The sequence below is a fragment of the Leguminivora glycinivorella genome, chromosome 10 (assembly GCF_023078275.1).
Source record: "Leguminivora glycinivorella isolate SPB_JAAS2020 chromosome 10, LegGlyc_1.1, whole genome shotgun sequence".
NCBI lineage: Eukaryota > Metazoa > Arthropoda > Insecta > Lepidoptera > Tortricidae > Leguminivora > Leguminivora glycinivorella.
Genome location: NC_062980.1, coordinates 12,891,370 through 12,910,396, shown reverse-complemented (window position 1 = coordinate 12,910,396; position 19,027 = coordinate 12,891,370). Strand labels below are relative to the sequence as shown.

The window sequence follows — 19,027 nt, the reverse complement described above, 5'->3', positions numbered from 1 at the left end:
TAAAAATAAGGATCTTTATTCACGATGGCCAGGTTAAAACTCACATAAGTAGAGCTAATAATAAGTATGGGCAATTCTTGCAAAAAGCAAGAAAAAGTTGATTCACCCATTTAGTCTGCCACTTTCATCCGACAGCCTAGTTCATTTTAGAGTTTAGAAAAGGAAGCAAGATGTTTTAAAATAAAATTCATAAATCTCAAACATGTTATTTAAATTAAACTCATTAGTAAGTAATATGTATATTGCTTGTTTCTCGAGTGTTGTTGGTATTCTGCGTGAGTAATGGCCAGCTCAGCGACAGACTGCCCCGTTTCGCCGCAGAATGTTCCCAAGTGAGCGGTGGTCACAGGCCAAGGATAAACTTTGCTGAAACTTATGTTGCAATGTGTATGTAATTATTTTCGGCCTTGTTACTGCACGTCTTATATCAAATAGGCCAATGGATTTTCTTTAAAATTATGCATGCGAAAATATTATACTTCTACCAATAGTCATGTTAGGTTCAATCCTATCCAGCTAAAAATACGATGACATTTCGTAACTTTTTAATGGTTTTTTTATAGATTGACAATTCATCGTCGTTGAGAACTTTTGCCCACTGAAACCTGACAAAAATGTATTTTGTATTATGGATTTTGAAACCGTCAAAGTGTTACGCGGTGTACTAACAGGACCCTGTTCTGAACAATGGCCTTGGATCAGTTTTTGTTGTAAATTGTATAATTGCATGTTATATGTACCTAATTTTCTCTTTTAAATAATGAGGGAAAGAAAGTGAGGTTATTAAAATAATCATGGTTTTATATTTATTATAAGAGCCTAAGATATCCAACATTCTGATAAAATTTTGATTGTCCTAATTAATCATTATTATCGACCTTGGATATTTTTTGAAATAAGTCCGATTTGTATAAAATTTTAGTCAATGATTTTGATGATATTTATTACAGTATTTTTTGTTAATTTACTCGTAACTGAAACATAACAAAATAATGTTACATCTGAAAAGAAAAATGTTTCAATTATTTATTCTGTCAGTAAAATTAAATAAATTATTAGCTATATGTGTATTAGCCACCGAAAACCATATTTAACAGATTTCAAATGTAAGGATACAGCAATTCATTGGATAGAGAAGAATAATGTATAAGGCTCCATACATTTCACTTCTCTTCTCTTTCCCAAGGCTCTTCCACGATTTTGCCACCGTTAAGCCACATCCTTACAATGTAATGTGTAACTCAATGATATTAAGGACAAACCACACATCAAAGCGGGGAGAAGACAGTCCAGCCTCGCATGAAATCAAAAAGATTTGTAATCACATTAACGTATACAATGTATAACATACATCATCAATGAGATGTCTGTATCCTTAATCTATATAATTTAATAGCCTATAGGGCTATAGGTATGCTTAAGGTAGGCTTTTTGTCATTTTAGAACACGTTACTCAATGAAATTTATGTAATACCTACGTAAGTTTGTGAAAATGTAAAAAAAAAAGATAATGCGCCTTCGTAATATGAGATATAAATGTTAGACTCCATGAAGGATTATAACGACAGAATATTATACTAATTTATTCCTTACTCTTTTTAATGAGTTTGAAATTGAAAATGGCAATTCAATACCATTTATCAAGTAAAAAGCAAGCATATAGGAAAAAACTGAGTAAAAAAGGCAACACGTTTTCATTGCAAGTAAATAACAAAGCGTTATGAGATCAATAGCCGAGATTAGAAGATATATTTACCGATATTTGTTCCTGTCGAGAGAGACGGATAGCTAGGGGTGACAGAGAGATATTATACCGTCTTGTTAAATTATATTATCAATTACTTTTGGTTCAGCGACCGGGCTTCCTGGCTCGTTATCTTTTGTACTGTTGTCTCAAACTAAATTGCCTTTTATGCGATCTTGTATTTCATAGGGGAGGCATTGTTATGTACTTATCTTTAATGATCGTAAATGTTTATGTATTATTTTTGAACATTAAGATAAAATATAAGTACCTTTAAGCTCGTTGAAATCAAAACCCAAACCCTTCGGAACGAACCCTTGTTGTTATAGAATAGCCAGAGAGGCATTTTATATCGGATATTGAAGCTTCGTTTTTTAAATTTCTGTAATTTTTTGTGTACTTTTTTTAACATTAAACAGGAAATTTCTTCTTTCATACAATATAATTTTTAAGAAAAAAAAAACCGCCGCTTTTGGGGTTCTGGTGAAAGGTACTTTCGAGTGTTGGATTATGTAGAAATGTGTAGGTATTTTTTAAAACTGCTTTTAATGTAAATCTTTGATTATTTGATGGAAATACAAATGAATATACGTATACCGTTAAGGTTTGAGGAGTTTCCTCAATTCCTCATGTATCCAATATCCGATTATAAGAAATCGAGCTTTCCAAATTTGACTTGAAAACTTAATATGCTTAACAAACATAACAAAGAGAACAAATCTCCTAACAAATAAATATCAATGTTCTGAACAATGCATTTATGCATGCTGTTCTTATAAAAATACCAAAGTCACTAGAAGTGTGCCGTTCTGCAGATTTGAGGAGTTCCGTTCTGACCATCATCAGCAGTCCCACTACACCAAATGTCACTGCTTCGTATGTAAATGCATGCTGTTCTTATAAAAACATAAATATCACCATATGTATGCCTTTCAGATTTGAGGAGTTCCCTCGATTTCTCCAGGATCCCATCATCAGAACTGGGTACTGATAAAAATGGGACCAATCAAAATACAGACGAATTGAGAACCCCCTTCCTTGAGATTTGGGGCGGCGTTTAAAAAGTAAGTACCTTTTAGCACGTTGAAATCAAAACCCAAATCCCTTATTATGCATAGAATAGCATGAGAGCTATTTTTGTACTGAAGCTTTAAATTATAGAATTTGATCTGATCATAATAAATAGAAGGGAAATTATATGGAAGGAGAGGAAGGGGAAGGCCAAGAAAGAGTTATATGAGCCAAGTAAAGGAACATGTAAGGGCCGTGTCGTACCAGGACACTAAAAGGCTAGCTTCGGATCGACCAAAGTGGAGACAACTTCATCAAGCTGCACCGACAAGAGCCCCGCTCTTAAATTGAATTGAATTGATCTGATAATATAAATAAATTAACGTCATACCAGGAAATACATTAAAGAAAACGAAGATGACATAGTGCGAGATTTTAATAGATTAAAAAAAACTTCCAATAAATGTGCACCAGGTTGTATCAACAATATCAACCAATAATCTTAGTAACTATACATTGTGTTTGAACACAATATCCAGTGGCCTAATTTAACTTCGTACAAACAACAACACTGATTGGTCACCTAGCGTGGGTTTCCTGTTAATTCAAAAACGTCATAAGTCTCTACGCTGCATATAGGATATCAGGCATTACAGTTTACGCAATGTATTGTGCCCAATCAGTTAGATGCATATCATCTCGCATCACCATAATTTTGTGGTTGACATCTAACCTGGCATCATTACGGTTCAATGGATCACATTGATCGGTAATAATTCTCAATAACTGCATGTAGGTACAGCAGGTTTATGTAGCACAGAGTTCTAAAATTCAAAATTTACGATATAGATGGATAAAAAAAAATGCACTCCAGGTACTAATAATGTAGGATAGGATGACATTATGGACACACGTTTTTGTACTAGTCCGAGTTCTTAACCAGATGTACAGTCCGGTCTGGCAGAAAGTATGAAACTTGGCATGTATATAGCTTATAGGTTTATAAGAAATGAAAAGAATATGGAATTAGAAACACGCCAAGGTGTCAATGTTTCCCCTCTTTCCCCCCACTTTTGTATCCCTGATTTCAGTTTTTTAATATTTCCATGAAAACCGTGAAAGCTATCATCACGATGTCTAGGAGAAGTATATTCTTCATAAAATTCTCTACAATATTGTCTATAGAAGTATAAAGCTAGAACTTATAATTTTCAAACTATGCTCATTTTCCCCTAACAATATTTCTCTTTGATGACTTGAACGATAAGTAAAACTAGCAACTTTGCTCTTTTACCTGTGGCGATGTTGCTTCACAAAATTGTTCCTTGGGTGAAACTGATCCGATTTAGCTCAATAGTCATGAAATCGTACGTCACTACCCCCACAAGACAAAGGGAAAGGGCCTGTTTCCTCGGTGAAATCTATGCATTACTTCTTTTTGCTCTTAGAAACTAGGGCAAATCGTATATCATTTTCATGTAATATAGGGACGAGTTAATCATTTCTGAAAAAATCTTATAAACCTATAAGCTATATACATGCCAAGTTTCATGCTTTCTGCCAGCAGGGACTGTACTCTCATACTAATGAGCCGCTTCCGCCCCGCACTATACTTTCTCATTACGATTATAATACCTATGAGGTATTATGATAATCCATACTAATATTATAAATGGGAAAGTGTGTGTGTCTGTTTGTTTGTCCGTCTTTCACGGTAAAACGGAGCGATAATTGACGTGATTTTTTAAGTGGAGGTGGTTGAAGGGGTGTAAAGTGAGATCGGCTACTTTTTGTCTCTTGGGCAGAAGCTAGTAAATAATAAATCAGTATATCTTGTATAGGTACTTCGGCGGCTTGTACATTTCAAATTTACAAGAATTGTTTCATAATTATTCTAGTGTGTACATTTCATACAAGATGAGACTACATACAGACATGCAATAGGTATACACGTATCCAGGTATTCTAATCAATGTTCTAACACAGTATAATTATTACATGGTTAAATACACGTCAAAAATAAATTCTAATAATACAAAATAAATGAGCAAAAATATTATCTAAATCATAAATCTCAAAACTCTTGAACGCTTTTCAAAACATCTCATATTTGTCTTATCGGATTTATCCAATACCTGTTACGGAACACTATTGACAATAGCTCGTACAAATTTACAGAAGCATTACAAAAATAATAACTCTCGTCCCCAGAATGCTTTCTACATTCTGCTAACATTCTCCATGTTCAAAAACACGCCTAAACTCTCGCGCTATGTAAGCAACGTAAAGTATCTTTGCTCTGTAGAAAGGTGCCACAGCGTCAGAATTCTATACACGGTGTTTCCGGTATCACTCAAAAGCTCAGACACCCCAACTGATTTTTATTTTTTTAAACTCATATCTAGAATGTTCATTTTTAATCTGATGATTATTATTTTTTTAAATTGAGTTTTAAATTTTCTGTGCAGCTCTACTAGGCTTTTAACTCTACACTCAATAAAATAATTGCTAGCTACCACCATATACCTTCAAACTGTTTAATTGTGTACGTTACTGCAACGACATAAGGTTTACCAATAGACAGCTATGTCAATGTAAAGCATTTAAATAACCTGTGTCACAGTAAACTTCAAATTGGACAGGTGACTCAGTAAGCAAATTTAAACCTAAAATTCAAAATGACAAGGTTGTAATTAGGTACGAGTTCAATTTGTTATGACTTATGATAAACTTTAAAATTAAACTGACGCACAACGTCTATCTCGTAGCGGAAAAAATAATCGTCCTAGTAACCAGCCAGTATTAATACCCTTAAATACTGAAAAAGGTATACAACCTCTAACAATATGATATACACAATGTTGTATTACAAATTTGTAGAATGGGCACGTAAACAATAACTAATAATACAAATTAAAACAAAAAATATTACCCCCATCAAGATATAGCTCAATCGATTCTACTCTCGATTCTGAACAAACAGTTTTCAGGTTTTTAGTGTTAAGTGAAACACGGAGAGATATTTAAGAAATTAATGACACCCGCCATTCTGACGTCAGGTTGGCGGGTGTTTCCGTCCTACTCAAGAGTGAAAGTACTGCCTGAGGTTTATTCACATGTATGAAACCAAACTAATTCAGAGAACCGTTAAGAGTAATCTGGGATTGAATAAATATATCTATGAGTATCACTTTTTTGGAAAAGCGCCTGCATGTTAATGCTGCATTGCAGGCAATGAACATTGCTATTTTATTTCAGCAGGCGTTATAGATATATTTATTCAATCCCCATATTACTCTTCAACGGAATTAGTGTGTGTTTCATACATGTGGAAGCACATTGCGAGCACTAACCTTAGAGCAGTACTTTCACCCTTGAGTAAGCAGCCATTAGCTAGAACTGGAAGTGCACCCGCCAACCTGACGTCAGAATGGCGGGTGTCATTAATTTCTTAAATATCTCTGGAGTTCAAAGTATATGTTGATATCAATATTTTTTCCAGCTTTGTGTACATTGTTTTATAGGTATTTTAAATAAATCTTTATTCACATGAACATATTTACATAATTGGCACCGTCTCACCTCCAACGGACCAAGATAAAAGCGGGCGCAGCGGCAGGAAGTGCCGAAATTTTGATTCGCACAACGTATCAGCATTGCGATACTGCGAGGAAATGTCGCCAGTATCCTTGGTACAATGCCTCAAGGGCCTATTTTAGACTTAGCTAGCTTTTAAGTTTAGTCTTAGTTTCTTATATAATTATTTATAGGTATAGTAAAAAATAATGAACAAATCTTTTTATAAACCACCGTTACTTAGGCATATCTTCATCTGATTCGTTAGGATTGATTATAAGGTTCGGTTTATCTCTTGGAAAATGCAGTTGTCAATAGGTATGACTCCGATGTAACGAGTGCCAGTTACTTCAATCATATTTGAAGAGGTTTGATAACGAAATACCTAATAAGCAGACAGAAGTCGCGGTGGCACAAATAAAATTTTGCTAAAAACAAACGATATTATTTTATTAAATTAAATTATCCGGTGAACTTTATAGCTCATATGAAATTTCACTTCCAAATAAGTATTCAGCTATCGATATAAATTAAATTGAATTAAAATTGAAATTTATTATATATTATCTTTGATTTCTACGATTAATATTACAATCATAATTTGACAATTAATTAATCACATACCTACGAGATATTTTATTTTCTGTTATGTTTGAAAATTGTTCTATAGACGTAATTCTTAACAAAATAGTTAATAGAAACTTTTTGGTCTTTCTTGCAATTCACTGTTGAATCTGCAGTCGGTACACAGTAAGAACACTAATTTCAAAATTTCGTTGTCATTACATGACAGTGTTGTAGTGTGCGTGGCCTCAACTGAGTTGAAACTACCTATATTAGATTGCTTATCATCATGACAAGTACAATCTTGAATAAACTGCAACTCGTAATGACGACAGACAATAAAAATACGTACATACAAATTTTGTGTATGTTGCAGTGGCGTAGCGTCGATACAACTCGATTCCCAACGAGTTCCCTAAAATTCTGCAGTATCTGTAGAAGTCCATACAAAACAGATCCCAAAAACCCTTCCGGCTTTACCAACAAATATTTTCACGCGTCGCCACTGGTATGTTTCTTTACATTTACATGCCAAGGAATTTGATTACCACTAGTCTGGATCTGGACGTAAACTAGCGACAAAATTGATTGCTTTGCGACCGCATTCAAGACTTATTCCGATTCCAAAATAGTGACAAACCAATTCAAACTCTCAGAAATTTCAAATATCTGCTTCCGATGAATAACATCGTCGTACCGCCTGGTTCTTTCTTTAATTTTTGTTTGAAGAGTTGTCATTTACAACAGTGACATATACATGAATAAATATAGGACCTGTTATACATATTGACTGAGTCCCACAGAAAACTTAAGAAGGCTTGTGCTGTGGGTACTCAGACAACGAAATTCAAGGACTATGGCTTAGCGGGTAGGGTCACTATGCGCTACGCCAGACGATCGTCACTTATCCGATCCTTATCTTATCTAGAGTTATGTTTGTTGAAAAGTTCGAATCAGCAGAGTTAGCGCATGATTGTCGCGAGAGTATGTCGCCGCGAGATAGACTACCCGTCCTTATGTCATTAATACAATCAGAAAAAAGAAGTGTGATCTATCTCGCGGCGACATATAAGTAATACACTAGCGACAATCATGTGCTAGCCCTGCAGACGGTAAGTAAGACAGTGTTATTCATCGGAATTCATGAACTGGATAGATAAATCAATCTTATTGATTTAAAGTTTCAAGTTGAAGAGCGACTAGTTTCAGTTTGTTTACGTTGACACGAACATTTATGTAAGTATTATGTAGCTAGAAACAGATTGGTAGTTTAGGCGAATCTATTTAACTATTTCTATTTGCCGTTATATTGAGAACAACAATAGTTTAAAATAGAAAAAATGTTCACGACGTGGTGCTGACTATCCTCCTGTTGGCCGCTTTTTCTTGTTGTATATTTGTTGTATCTTGTCTTTCAAACTAATTAAAATCAAAGCTTAAATAGCAAGCTAGATTATACCTATTTTTAGAATTATTAATATATTAAGCATCTCACTTTCTTAAATTCCTAATAAGAGACATGTACTTGTAAGTAGGTACATAGAATCAAATGGCAAGACCGCGGCCGAGTTCCGAATTCTGAGGCCCCGCTTCATTCCAGGCTATATGGAATGGATGCTCTACTAATCCAGCTAAGGTGGTGTAAGCAAGTTCTCCGTATGGACGGGCATGTTCTGCTTTGAATTGGTCGAAAGCGGAAGCATGAGGGTCAGCATATCTGTTACAAGAATATGCTCAAACGACACCAGGCGGCTTAGTACAACTTGAACTCTCACGCGCGAGTCCATACATCAAACGCGACTTCAAGTTTAGTATGGATTCGCGGGCGAGAGCGCACAAGTTGTGCTAGACCGCCTGAGGCCTAACCGAAGTGACAATAGTTGACGCTAGAGAAGCTCTGTCGCGCCACTACTTACAGAAGAGCGATATGGTTGTCACTTCACATTTACTATCTTTAACTGTGTTAAATGATTGGATACTGACCGTCGAAATCCCTCTTACGCGTATATATATATACATAGTTACGTACAATGAGCCTGGCCACAGTAGGTATTGTAATATTTGAAATGATTACATATTTTACAGTCAGCAAACTTCCACGAAAAGCCAACTGTGAAATTTTAAAGTAATCGCAATTTACTAGAACTGCCAAGACTAATTTGAATGTTCGTACGAAGCTCATATTTTTAATCCACATTCGCAAAGTAGATGATTCATTGCGGGTAATTTAAAAAGTTAGCTTTGGTTTTTTGCGCTAATGGTGTTTAATTACAAGTATTAGTTTATTTTGTTTCACTCGATTCTCAGGTTTATGGTTGATTTTTAGGGTTCCGTACCTCAAAGGAAAAAACGGAACCCTTATAGGATCACTTTGTTGTCCGTCTGTCCGTCCGTCCGTCCGTCTGTCAAGACCTTTTTCTCAGGAACGCGTGGAGGTATGAAGCTGAAATTTATATCAATTACTCAGGTCTACTGTCCCTTGAAGCTGTGAAAAAATCAAACTTCTAAGCCAACGCAATCAAAAAGATACAGCCGTTTATGCCGCAAATTTTCGACACTTGCAAGGGAATCAAAACCTACAGGGTGCTTCCGTGAACTCAGAATCTTGAAATTTGGTACGAAGCAACGTCTTATAGCATAGATAAAGGAAAAATTACGAAAACCATAAATTTTTAGTTACATCACATAATATATTTTTTTTTGTTAATAATTTTAACCTTACTACCCATTTCCTCATAAACGCGTAGAGGTATTAAATTGAAATTCATACCAAATACTCAGGTCTATAATACCTTTAAGCTGTAACAAAATCAAACTTCTATGTCAACGCAATCAAAAGAAACAGCAATTTAAGCTGCATATTTTTGAAACTCGCAAGTACTCGCAAGGGAATCAAAACCTCAAAGGGTACTTCCAGTCGACCTAGAATCTTGAAATTTGGCATGAAGCAACGTTTTATAGCACACATAAAGGAAAAAAGAAATTCCGAAAACCTTAAATTTTTAGTTACATTACAAAATATATATTTTTTAAGGTTTGTACGGAACCCTCGGTGCGCGAGTCCGACTCGCACTTGGCCGGTTTTTACTATATTAACTCAGTTATAACATTTCTATATAAATATGATGCGTTAATAGTTACTAATAGTACATTACGATACAAGTGCGGAAAAGACGAAGTTCGGAACGAGTGGCGATAAATTAAAACATGACCGAGGATAGTATTTTAAATCGACACGAGCTACGAATTTCCTTTTCACACGTGTATCATACGACGTTTTTCAGGTGACTCTCCGAAATTTCTACCTGACAAAAAATGAACCACTTCTCACTAGTGCGTAAAAAAGCACCATTCTGTACTGAAGTAGTACATTACGATACAAGTGCGCAAAAAAGGAAGTTCGAAACTAGTGGCGATAAATAAACACGGCCGAAGGGAGTGTTTTAAATCGACACGAGTTACGATTCGTAATTTACGAATTTCCTTTTCGCACGTGTATCGTATGACGTTTTTCACTACAGATGGCCCTTCGAACTTGCGTAAAAAAACACCATCTGTACTGAAAATAATATTTTAATTTCAAATAATCCTTCGTTCGCTGATTAGTGAATACCTGATTAGTGCAGTAATATAACGCCATACGTATTATATACTGTAAAATACGATCATTACATTGTCACTTATTTAATTCCTTCTTAATGTTCTAAGTGCTAAGTAATCAGTGACATACTTGAACTGATAATTATTAATGAATCTCTTCCTAGTGATAGCAAGACAAAAATAAGTCTTACACGCGTTTTAATGATGAGTAAAGGTTAACGGATACTGATTAGTTTTGTCTACGAGTCGTTGACAGTTGTCATTGATTGTCATCGCAACCACGTTTACAGTACATTGCTGCTGGGAAATTTTCAAAAAATTAATTATGGCTGAAAATTAAGAGTAACTCAAAAATACCTAATTGATGATAACAATATTGAATTATATGCCTGGTTTCATTTATCGCTCTTATTAGGTTTAACGCCAAATGTATTTTACAGTATGAAGTATATACCTTCACCGTATTAGAGCATTCGTAATGATGCCAAACTATGGAAACCTTCATGTGTAAATGTAACCTTTATACTACAGACTGAACTGCGGGCATACACACTATTCTTGGTGACGCACGTCGCGTATAACGGTTGTGTGTATAAATATTTTGTGAATATTATGTGATTGTGTAAAAAAGAAAGATATTGTAAATATTGAGTAATCTATATTGAAATTTTATATTTGAGTTCATTTGTATCGACACACTTACACAAAATTAAATATGTAAAGTCGCGTCTTGGCTCATTAATATTACGAATTTTGTTAGATATTATTAATCCTGGTGTGTTGATGTAAGTACCTAAAATAGACTCGACGGTATATAAATATTTAAATATTGTATACATGTTTTGAAAATTGTCGTTATTCTGCCGTCGTTAATACTTCGCCAAAAAATACTAATACGTTAATATTATATCTCCTGTTAGTACTTACATTGTTTACTAAGCCAGCAAAGGCTGTTAAATGTGTAACTACAAATTAATCATTCTTGTATGTAATAATTTTTTTTCGTATTGGTGTTATATCTTATGCCAAAAAAAACATAAATAATACGGATAGGGGATAGGGCTAACATGCGGAGACTATAGTCCGAATCACGCGTGAGAGACCTCGTGTCAAGCAATAATTGCATATTGCTCGGTTATTTTTTACTTACTACCATGTGGAATAACAAAATTGGACCAAAGAATAACATAAACTCAACACGTGTTTGCTTCTCTGACGCTGGAGTTGTTGACATTCCAGAGCTACAAACGTGTTGTGTTTTCTTAAAATAGCATATCACTATTATTATTAGACATCGGACTCTTATCGTTAGGGAGTTATGGAGTCACCAGTGATCAATGTGATTATGAAAATTATTGTCTGAACTTCTTTAATTAGCTCTAACTTCCTGATTTTTAATTTGCTTTATGGTAAAGGCAAACCATGAGCCTTGGATATATAAGTAAGTAAATGATTCCACTGGAGACAACTAATTATTTGAGCATTTCTTTTTTTGCCAATAAAAAAGTTTTGATTGTTTAATGGAATTTTTAGGTCAATTGTAAGTTCAGAATCACGAGTATTTTCAATCTCACTGGGGAGACAAAAGTGTCCAGAATTTCCATACATATTTGTTACTTTCCTCTTTTGCTACCCCATACAATATGTACGGAAAATGGTAACACATTAAGAACAAATCGTATGGGATAAATTTTTTTTAACTACTGGGATTGAAAAAAAAAAAGCTAGTAATTCTGAGTAGAAATAGCATATTTTTCAAAAATATCACACTTCTATTAAAGTGGCAAAAAAAAATAGAAATGCTCGCATTTATAAATTTGCGGTTCAAGTACATTTGTTTGATACATATTTATGCTAAGAGCTGTCAAATGTAAAGTGAATCAGACCGTACAATAATTATTATATTTAAAATGTGATTTTGTCTTGGTGTCTTTTTCAGAGAACAGTTCAAGAAGTGAAGATATTATATTTAATTGATATTAGCCAATTCAATGCTGTTCTGTGAATCAGCAAACATTCTATATCTAATGCCATTCACAGCGAAATCTCATTATATTGGCATGAAGAACTTAGCGATAGAACTTGCGAGGAGAGGGCACGATGTTGCTATTATCTCCTTTTAGAAACGAGCGCCAGCAGCATATCACAGATGATGGTGTCAGACGAACCTGTATGGAAAAGGAGACTATGTAAGTTTCTCTAAAATAAGAAGTCTTGCCACATTTTCTACTATGAAACGACTTACTCAGCCACAAACTACGAGGCGGAGATCGCCGATCTGGATAGGTTCGCTCTTCAGTGGTGTTTGTGCCTGTTCCCTTGATTTACCTGTCATGCTAATTGCTTAATCGTATGTTCACTTTCTTTGTACTATGAATGTCATCATCCTCCTTGCGTTATCCCGGCATTTTCCACGACTCATGGGAGCCTGGGGGTCCACTTTGAAAACTAATCCCAAGATTTGGCGTAGACACTAGTTTTTACGAAAGCGACTGCCATCTGACCTTCCAACCCGAAGGGTAAACTAGACCTTATTGGAATTAGTCCGGTTTCCTTTCGATGTTTTCCTTCACCGAAATATCGTAGCAACATAATTATACAAAATATGTGGCAAACCGGAAAATGACATAGTATGGAGAATGTAAACAGTGCCTAAATACGTTAGGTTAGGTTAATATTGTAGTACATACTTATAGTTACCTACTAATCTAAAACTTAAATAATTATGTACATTTACGTGCCGATTACGCTATCGAGTATAGTATAAAACAACACCGGTAGCTACAAAAACATCACACTTGATGACATCGACGTAAATTTATACATCTCGTTTGAACTAATAATTATGCTAATATCATAACGAGATGTAAAAGTAAGTTAGGCTCATACTAATCAATATATGTAGTGGTAATATTATGTTAGCTGTACGCGAAGTTTATTTATCAGATTTACGACATTGTGTCTAATTTTTGATTTCAGTTGATGTGCCACCACGAGTATTCGACATCATGGATGAATCGTTTGAGTCATTCCAAAATATTATGTACAAATTTGGATTTATGATGAACGAATTTGTCTTTGAATCCAAAGACGTGCAAGAGTTTATGAAACAAGATCACAAAATAGATGTCGTTGTTGCGGAAGTGTTCTTTAATGAAGGACTTTACATGTTTGCTCACAAATACCAAGCTCCTCTAGTATTGATGACGACCGTTGGTAACTCACTTAAGGGAAATTTCTACATGAGCAATCCTCTTCAGCTGTCAATATTGTATCATGAGTATGGCAAACACAGTGAACCACTCAGTTTCTTTGGAAGACTGTACAATTTGTACATGTGCACGTATGATCTTGCCATGCTCAAATTTTGGTATTTCCCTCGGCTACAAGAATCTACCCTGCAGTACTTGAAGGATTTGCCAGAACCAGTTCCCACATTGGAAGATATAGCTTCTAACGCAGCCATTTTACTTCTGAATTCTCATTATAGTATTGATAATGCAGCTGCATATTTACCAAATATAATAGACGTTGGTGGACTACATATTAAAGAAACAAACGACACGTTACCAGCGGTAAGCATATTATATTAAATAATTTGGGTACTTACAATATGTTTCTATTTACCAATAATTACGGAAGATTGACTAGGGAGATATTTATCCACACTTTTCTATTTCGTCCACAACGAAGCAAATTATTTTATTGGCAATTCATTAAGACACCCTGTAGTAACTTAAACTATGTACAGTCAACCAATTGAAACCCCAGGCCACTCTACAGCCAAGTGAAAATGACAATCATTAAATGACTTATCTATCTATGACTTATCTATCTAAGAGATTTCTTACAATCTGATTTATAACGTCACTATAACATAGTTCTACAGTGGCCTAGAGTTCCAATTGGTTGACTGTAGGTACATAGTATTTTAAAACAATTTATTCACTTTACTCATTTATGCAGGTTGTTATCAACCTTTATTTGGCTTATCGAATGTGTCCCTATATCTGACAAAAATCATGCAAATAAATAGCGTATTGCATACAATCTGTTTGATAATTATTTCGACGTATTGTTATAGAAGACAATTTTTTTCGATTTTAAGTAGTAATTAGTAAATTTACTCGATACACGAGTAAACATACATACATACATATAATCACTCCTGTATCCCATAAAGGGGTAGGCAGAGCACATGAACTACTAAGTTTCAGTGCCACTCTTGGCAAAAAGGGGTTGAAAGAAATCCAAATTGTGACATTGCAGTGACAGGTTGCCAGCCTCTCGCCTACGCCTACGAGTAAGGGCCTATTTAGACGGTACGAGAACTCGCATACGAGTTTTATTACATTGCGGTATTTGATGGATGTACAAACTTATGTAACCTCAACAGCCCGCAATGTAACTAAAATCGCATGCGAGTTCGCACGCCGTCTAAATCAGGCCTAAACATTTTTTACCTAAAACACTTTTTTTTATTTTTCAGGATCTTCAAAATATCTTGGATAATGCTAAAAGCGGTGTTGTATTTTTGAGTTTTGGTTCCAACGTACAAATAAGTGAAATGGATACTGACAAGCTTCAAGCGTTCTTAAAAGTATTTGGAGAATTAAAACAAACAGTTCTTATGAAATGGGAAAAAGAACCCCTTCAAAATATACCTAAAAATATTATCCTAAGGAAATGGTTTCCACAAAAAGCACTTGTAGGTGCGTAGACAATGTTTTGGTTTAAATAGAATATAAACTTTTTTAAATGCATTAACTATTTCACTTAATCACACATATATTTCTTACAGCTCACCCCAACGTTAAATTATTTATCGGTCATGGAGGCCTGCTAGGACTTCAAGAGACAATAGCAGCCGGGGTACCCATTCTGGGTGTACCAGTTTTCGGAGACCAGTATCTAAATATTATTGACACTATTCAAAAAGGACACGGAGACATTCTTAATTATAAAGAAATCAATGAAGATATTCTACGGAAGAAGATCAACAAACTGCTAAATGATAAATCATACACGGAAACCGCTAAAAAAATTGCCGCTAGGTTTAAGGATAGACCTATGAAGCCACTAGATACAGCAGTGTGGTGGACTGAATATGTGATCAGACACAAAGGTGCTGAGTTTATGAAACCGCCAACGATGAGTTACATTGCATATCACAATCTTGATGTATATTTGTTTGTGATTAGCGTAATAGGATTTGCCTTATACACGATATTTAAAATAATTATTGTTGTTAAAAACGTTCTTAAAAGTCAACAAACAAAGAAATTAAAGAAGAAATAGACTTTTTTTAAAAGTACCAGCTAGAAATAAAAAGTAGGTATACTATTTACTCCAGTTTTTTATTTATTCTGACAGCTTGAGAGTAGTGACCACATCAGACCGAACGATTAAGAAAAGCCTTTGATTAAGAAAAAAATATATAAAAACTGCCATGATGTAGACATCTCTCAAAGCATCTATCCTTCCTTACTATGTCCTTTCTGCGGTCAATGGATATACCCACAACCCCTTCCTCCATGCCAATCATAATGTGCATTTCAAGGAGCCTTGTAAGCTGGCAGCTGCTTTTTCCAGAGATGAAGTCTCGCCAACCAAAAAGGTTACCCTGCCAATCCTCCGGTAGCTTAGGTACCTTCTGGAAGCATTTTTAAGTTTATGATGATGCCAACAAAATAAAACTACTATTATATAGCTACTACTATATGGTTTATCTGTAAGTGTAAGTTGGTTCATAATACTTAAATGAAATTAAATGATGCATCAGTTGTATTTAATGGCTAGATTTCTTTTATAAGTGCGCTTTTATTTTTTGATGTCTCTAAAAACAAATTTAGCAGATATACATATATAAATATATATAGACATACTAACGCTTACTAGTTTACGAAAAGATCTTAATACCTAAGTGGTAATTTTTAACTTCTTTATCATTATACTGATTCGTAATGTCATTATAATTGGTTTGATGGGACAAATCTCCGTATCATCGTGAATCGCAAGGAATGTTTATAGTAACCGAGCTCTTCTAATAACAGTACTGTAGTAAACAAGTGATTGATAATTATATGGAAGCAAACACCAGACAATCACGTGATGGGCAGAATCACTCGCGAGATAGACTATCCGTTCTTTTCTATCAGTATTAATTAGAGTAGGAACTTAGTCTATTTGGAGAACATGCGAGATATTATAGTCTTATATCAGCAATAATGTCAGTTGAACAATCACAATGTTTTCTATAAAGGCTACATTATTAATTAGTTGAATGAAGCGGAAGCGATATTGTCATTATGCCAGGCCCCGTAGCCGAATGGCATTTCTACGAAGCGAAACTAAAGCGAAACGCCGCGAAAGGTAGTCAGGCTCTGTCGCGCCAATACGCAAGTGCGATAGAGATAGATATCTACGAGCGTTTCGTTTCGTAAGCGTTTCGTGAGCGTTTGTGCCATTCGGCTACGCACGTTAGGTTTTGGTGGCATATAATATCTTTCCCATGGTCACCTTTGTGTCCTATTCATAACCATAAGTTAACTGCTAAAATAAAAGATAATGTTCTTACATTCTTTGCCCCTGATCCTGATACAGTCATGCTCACGTCATCAAGAGTCCAGATGATATTTTTATATAGTTTCAATGAAGTTTCATTTTGTGGACAAAATTTAATATCAGCTTGTGGACATACCAACGTGCTTGCAACTCAACTTTTATTTTATTTATATGTTTTTCTATAATAAACTGAGCGTTGTCTGAGTACTCTCACTACATCTTGAGCATACATACCGTGAGACTCAGTCAATCTGTGTAATATTCCTATGTATTTTTTTTAAATTTATTTACTTTCATTAAAATACACATCACTATTCAAATAACTTAAAATCAGACGAGCAAAATGTACTCAAAGGTCTTTTCATTCCAGCACTCACAAAAGGTTCTAGACTCGCTAAGCAAGGCGTTGTATTCTTAAGTTTCGGCGCCAACGTTCAATTACGTGAACTCGATAAGGATAAGTTGGATGCCTTCTTGAAAGTGGTTCCGGAATTAAAGCAAACAGTCTTAAGACGGAAGTGAAGGACTTGAGAAGAATCGCCTTTTCATAGAAATGTAGCCCTTATTTTCCTTTCTCTAATAACTATATGAAAACTATTGGATACATTTTGACACTATTTATTGTAGGTACACAATTATGATTAATCGAGATGTTATCATGGCAGGCCGCGATAGCGATAGTTGGCAAAATTACTTTTGATATGACATTTTGGGAGACGAATACCTGGATACGTGGAAAATGAAACGGGAGCCTTTGCCTCTATCTAGGCTCATATAATAGTTATTTGTTATACAAGGGGGCAAAGTTGTATTTTAACGCAGAGTGTGGAATTGAAATTAACACACGAGAAGTAAAATACATTTGCACCCAAGTGTAACACAAAACTTTTCCCCTCACTGGTAGCGAGGAAACTACAACGCAAAAAATGCGTTTATCACTGCTTCCAGTAGTTCCACAGGTGGTAAATCATCTTTATTACTAGATTCACCTACTTTTATCAATTTTAAAGCAGTTCATTTGACTTTATTCAAGGTTAAATTACTTTACCTACTAGTGGATAAAATGCGTTTTTACCCGCTGGTATTAAAGGACAAAACACGTGTTTCCGAGTTAGTGAGGGGAAAATAAATAATACATAAACCACAGCTACGTAAGAGGTGTTTAACTAAAGCTACATAAGAATGTATTTAAAGCTAGAAACATTTAAAAATGTATAATTATGTCAATATCCAGAGAGGAAAATGTGTACTACCTTTGTATAGACAAGTGGCCGCCTCGTTTCTTCGTAATGAAATGGGAGGACGCTATACAAAATGTACCGAAGAATGTCGTGCTGAGACGGTTCCCGCAAAAGGCAGTCGTAGGTCAGTTTACATTTCATTTTGCTAAGTACTCTGAGAGAATTGAAGCTGTTGAATTGGTATTCAAAGTAAAATTGTTTGCCGTAAATATTGAAGGTGCATAAGAATATTACTGGAAATAAGTGAAATTTGTCGATAAAACTGTTTTAGTTTCAGCTGCTTAGAATAACTTAAATAGTTGAAAAATTACTGTTTTAGGTGAGACGAACTTTCTACCTCTATATCGATTTTGATTATGACTTGGATCTGCGGAGCCGTTTAAGAAGTGTGAGACGCTCTTACCATAGATATCGCTAGAGTTTCTTAAACCTGTTTAATATGTTGAAGAGATTTGTCGATAGATGAGGTATTGGAGGCCCGGCTGGTAGTGCAAGCGCTGGATCAAAAGACCCTGAGTTGAACTCTCACCTAAAACCGTAATTTTTGTACTCTTAAATGTAAGTACTAATCAATAATAAATAAATAAATAAATATTATAGGACATTCTTACACAGATTACAAATTAAATTAAATGTTACTAATTTGCTACACCTACACCCTCTCAGGGTTCATGTTTAACATATTTTCATTATTAATGTTGTACATGAAGGCAAAAAATAAATGATT

General features: G+C 34.8%; 1 protein-coding gene across 1 annotated transcript; it reads left to right on the top strand.

Annotated features, from left to right (window-relative positions):
• Positions 1-13,480: 13,480 nt before the first annotated feature.
• On the top strand, positions 13,481-15,842 carry LOC125230437 (UDP-glucosyltransferase 2-like). The gene is made up of 3 exons (XM_048135574.1): positions 13,481-14,070; positions 14,985-15,207; positions 15,297-15,842. Exons 1-3 carry the CDS (start codon positions 13,504-13,506, stop codon positions 15,791-15,793), a joined length of 1,287 nt encoding a protein of 428 aa, XP_047991531.1. The 5' UTR covers positions 13,481-13,503; the 3' UTR covers positions 15,794-15,842.
• Positions 15,843-19,027: the final 3,185 nt, after the last annotated feature.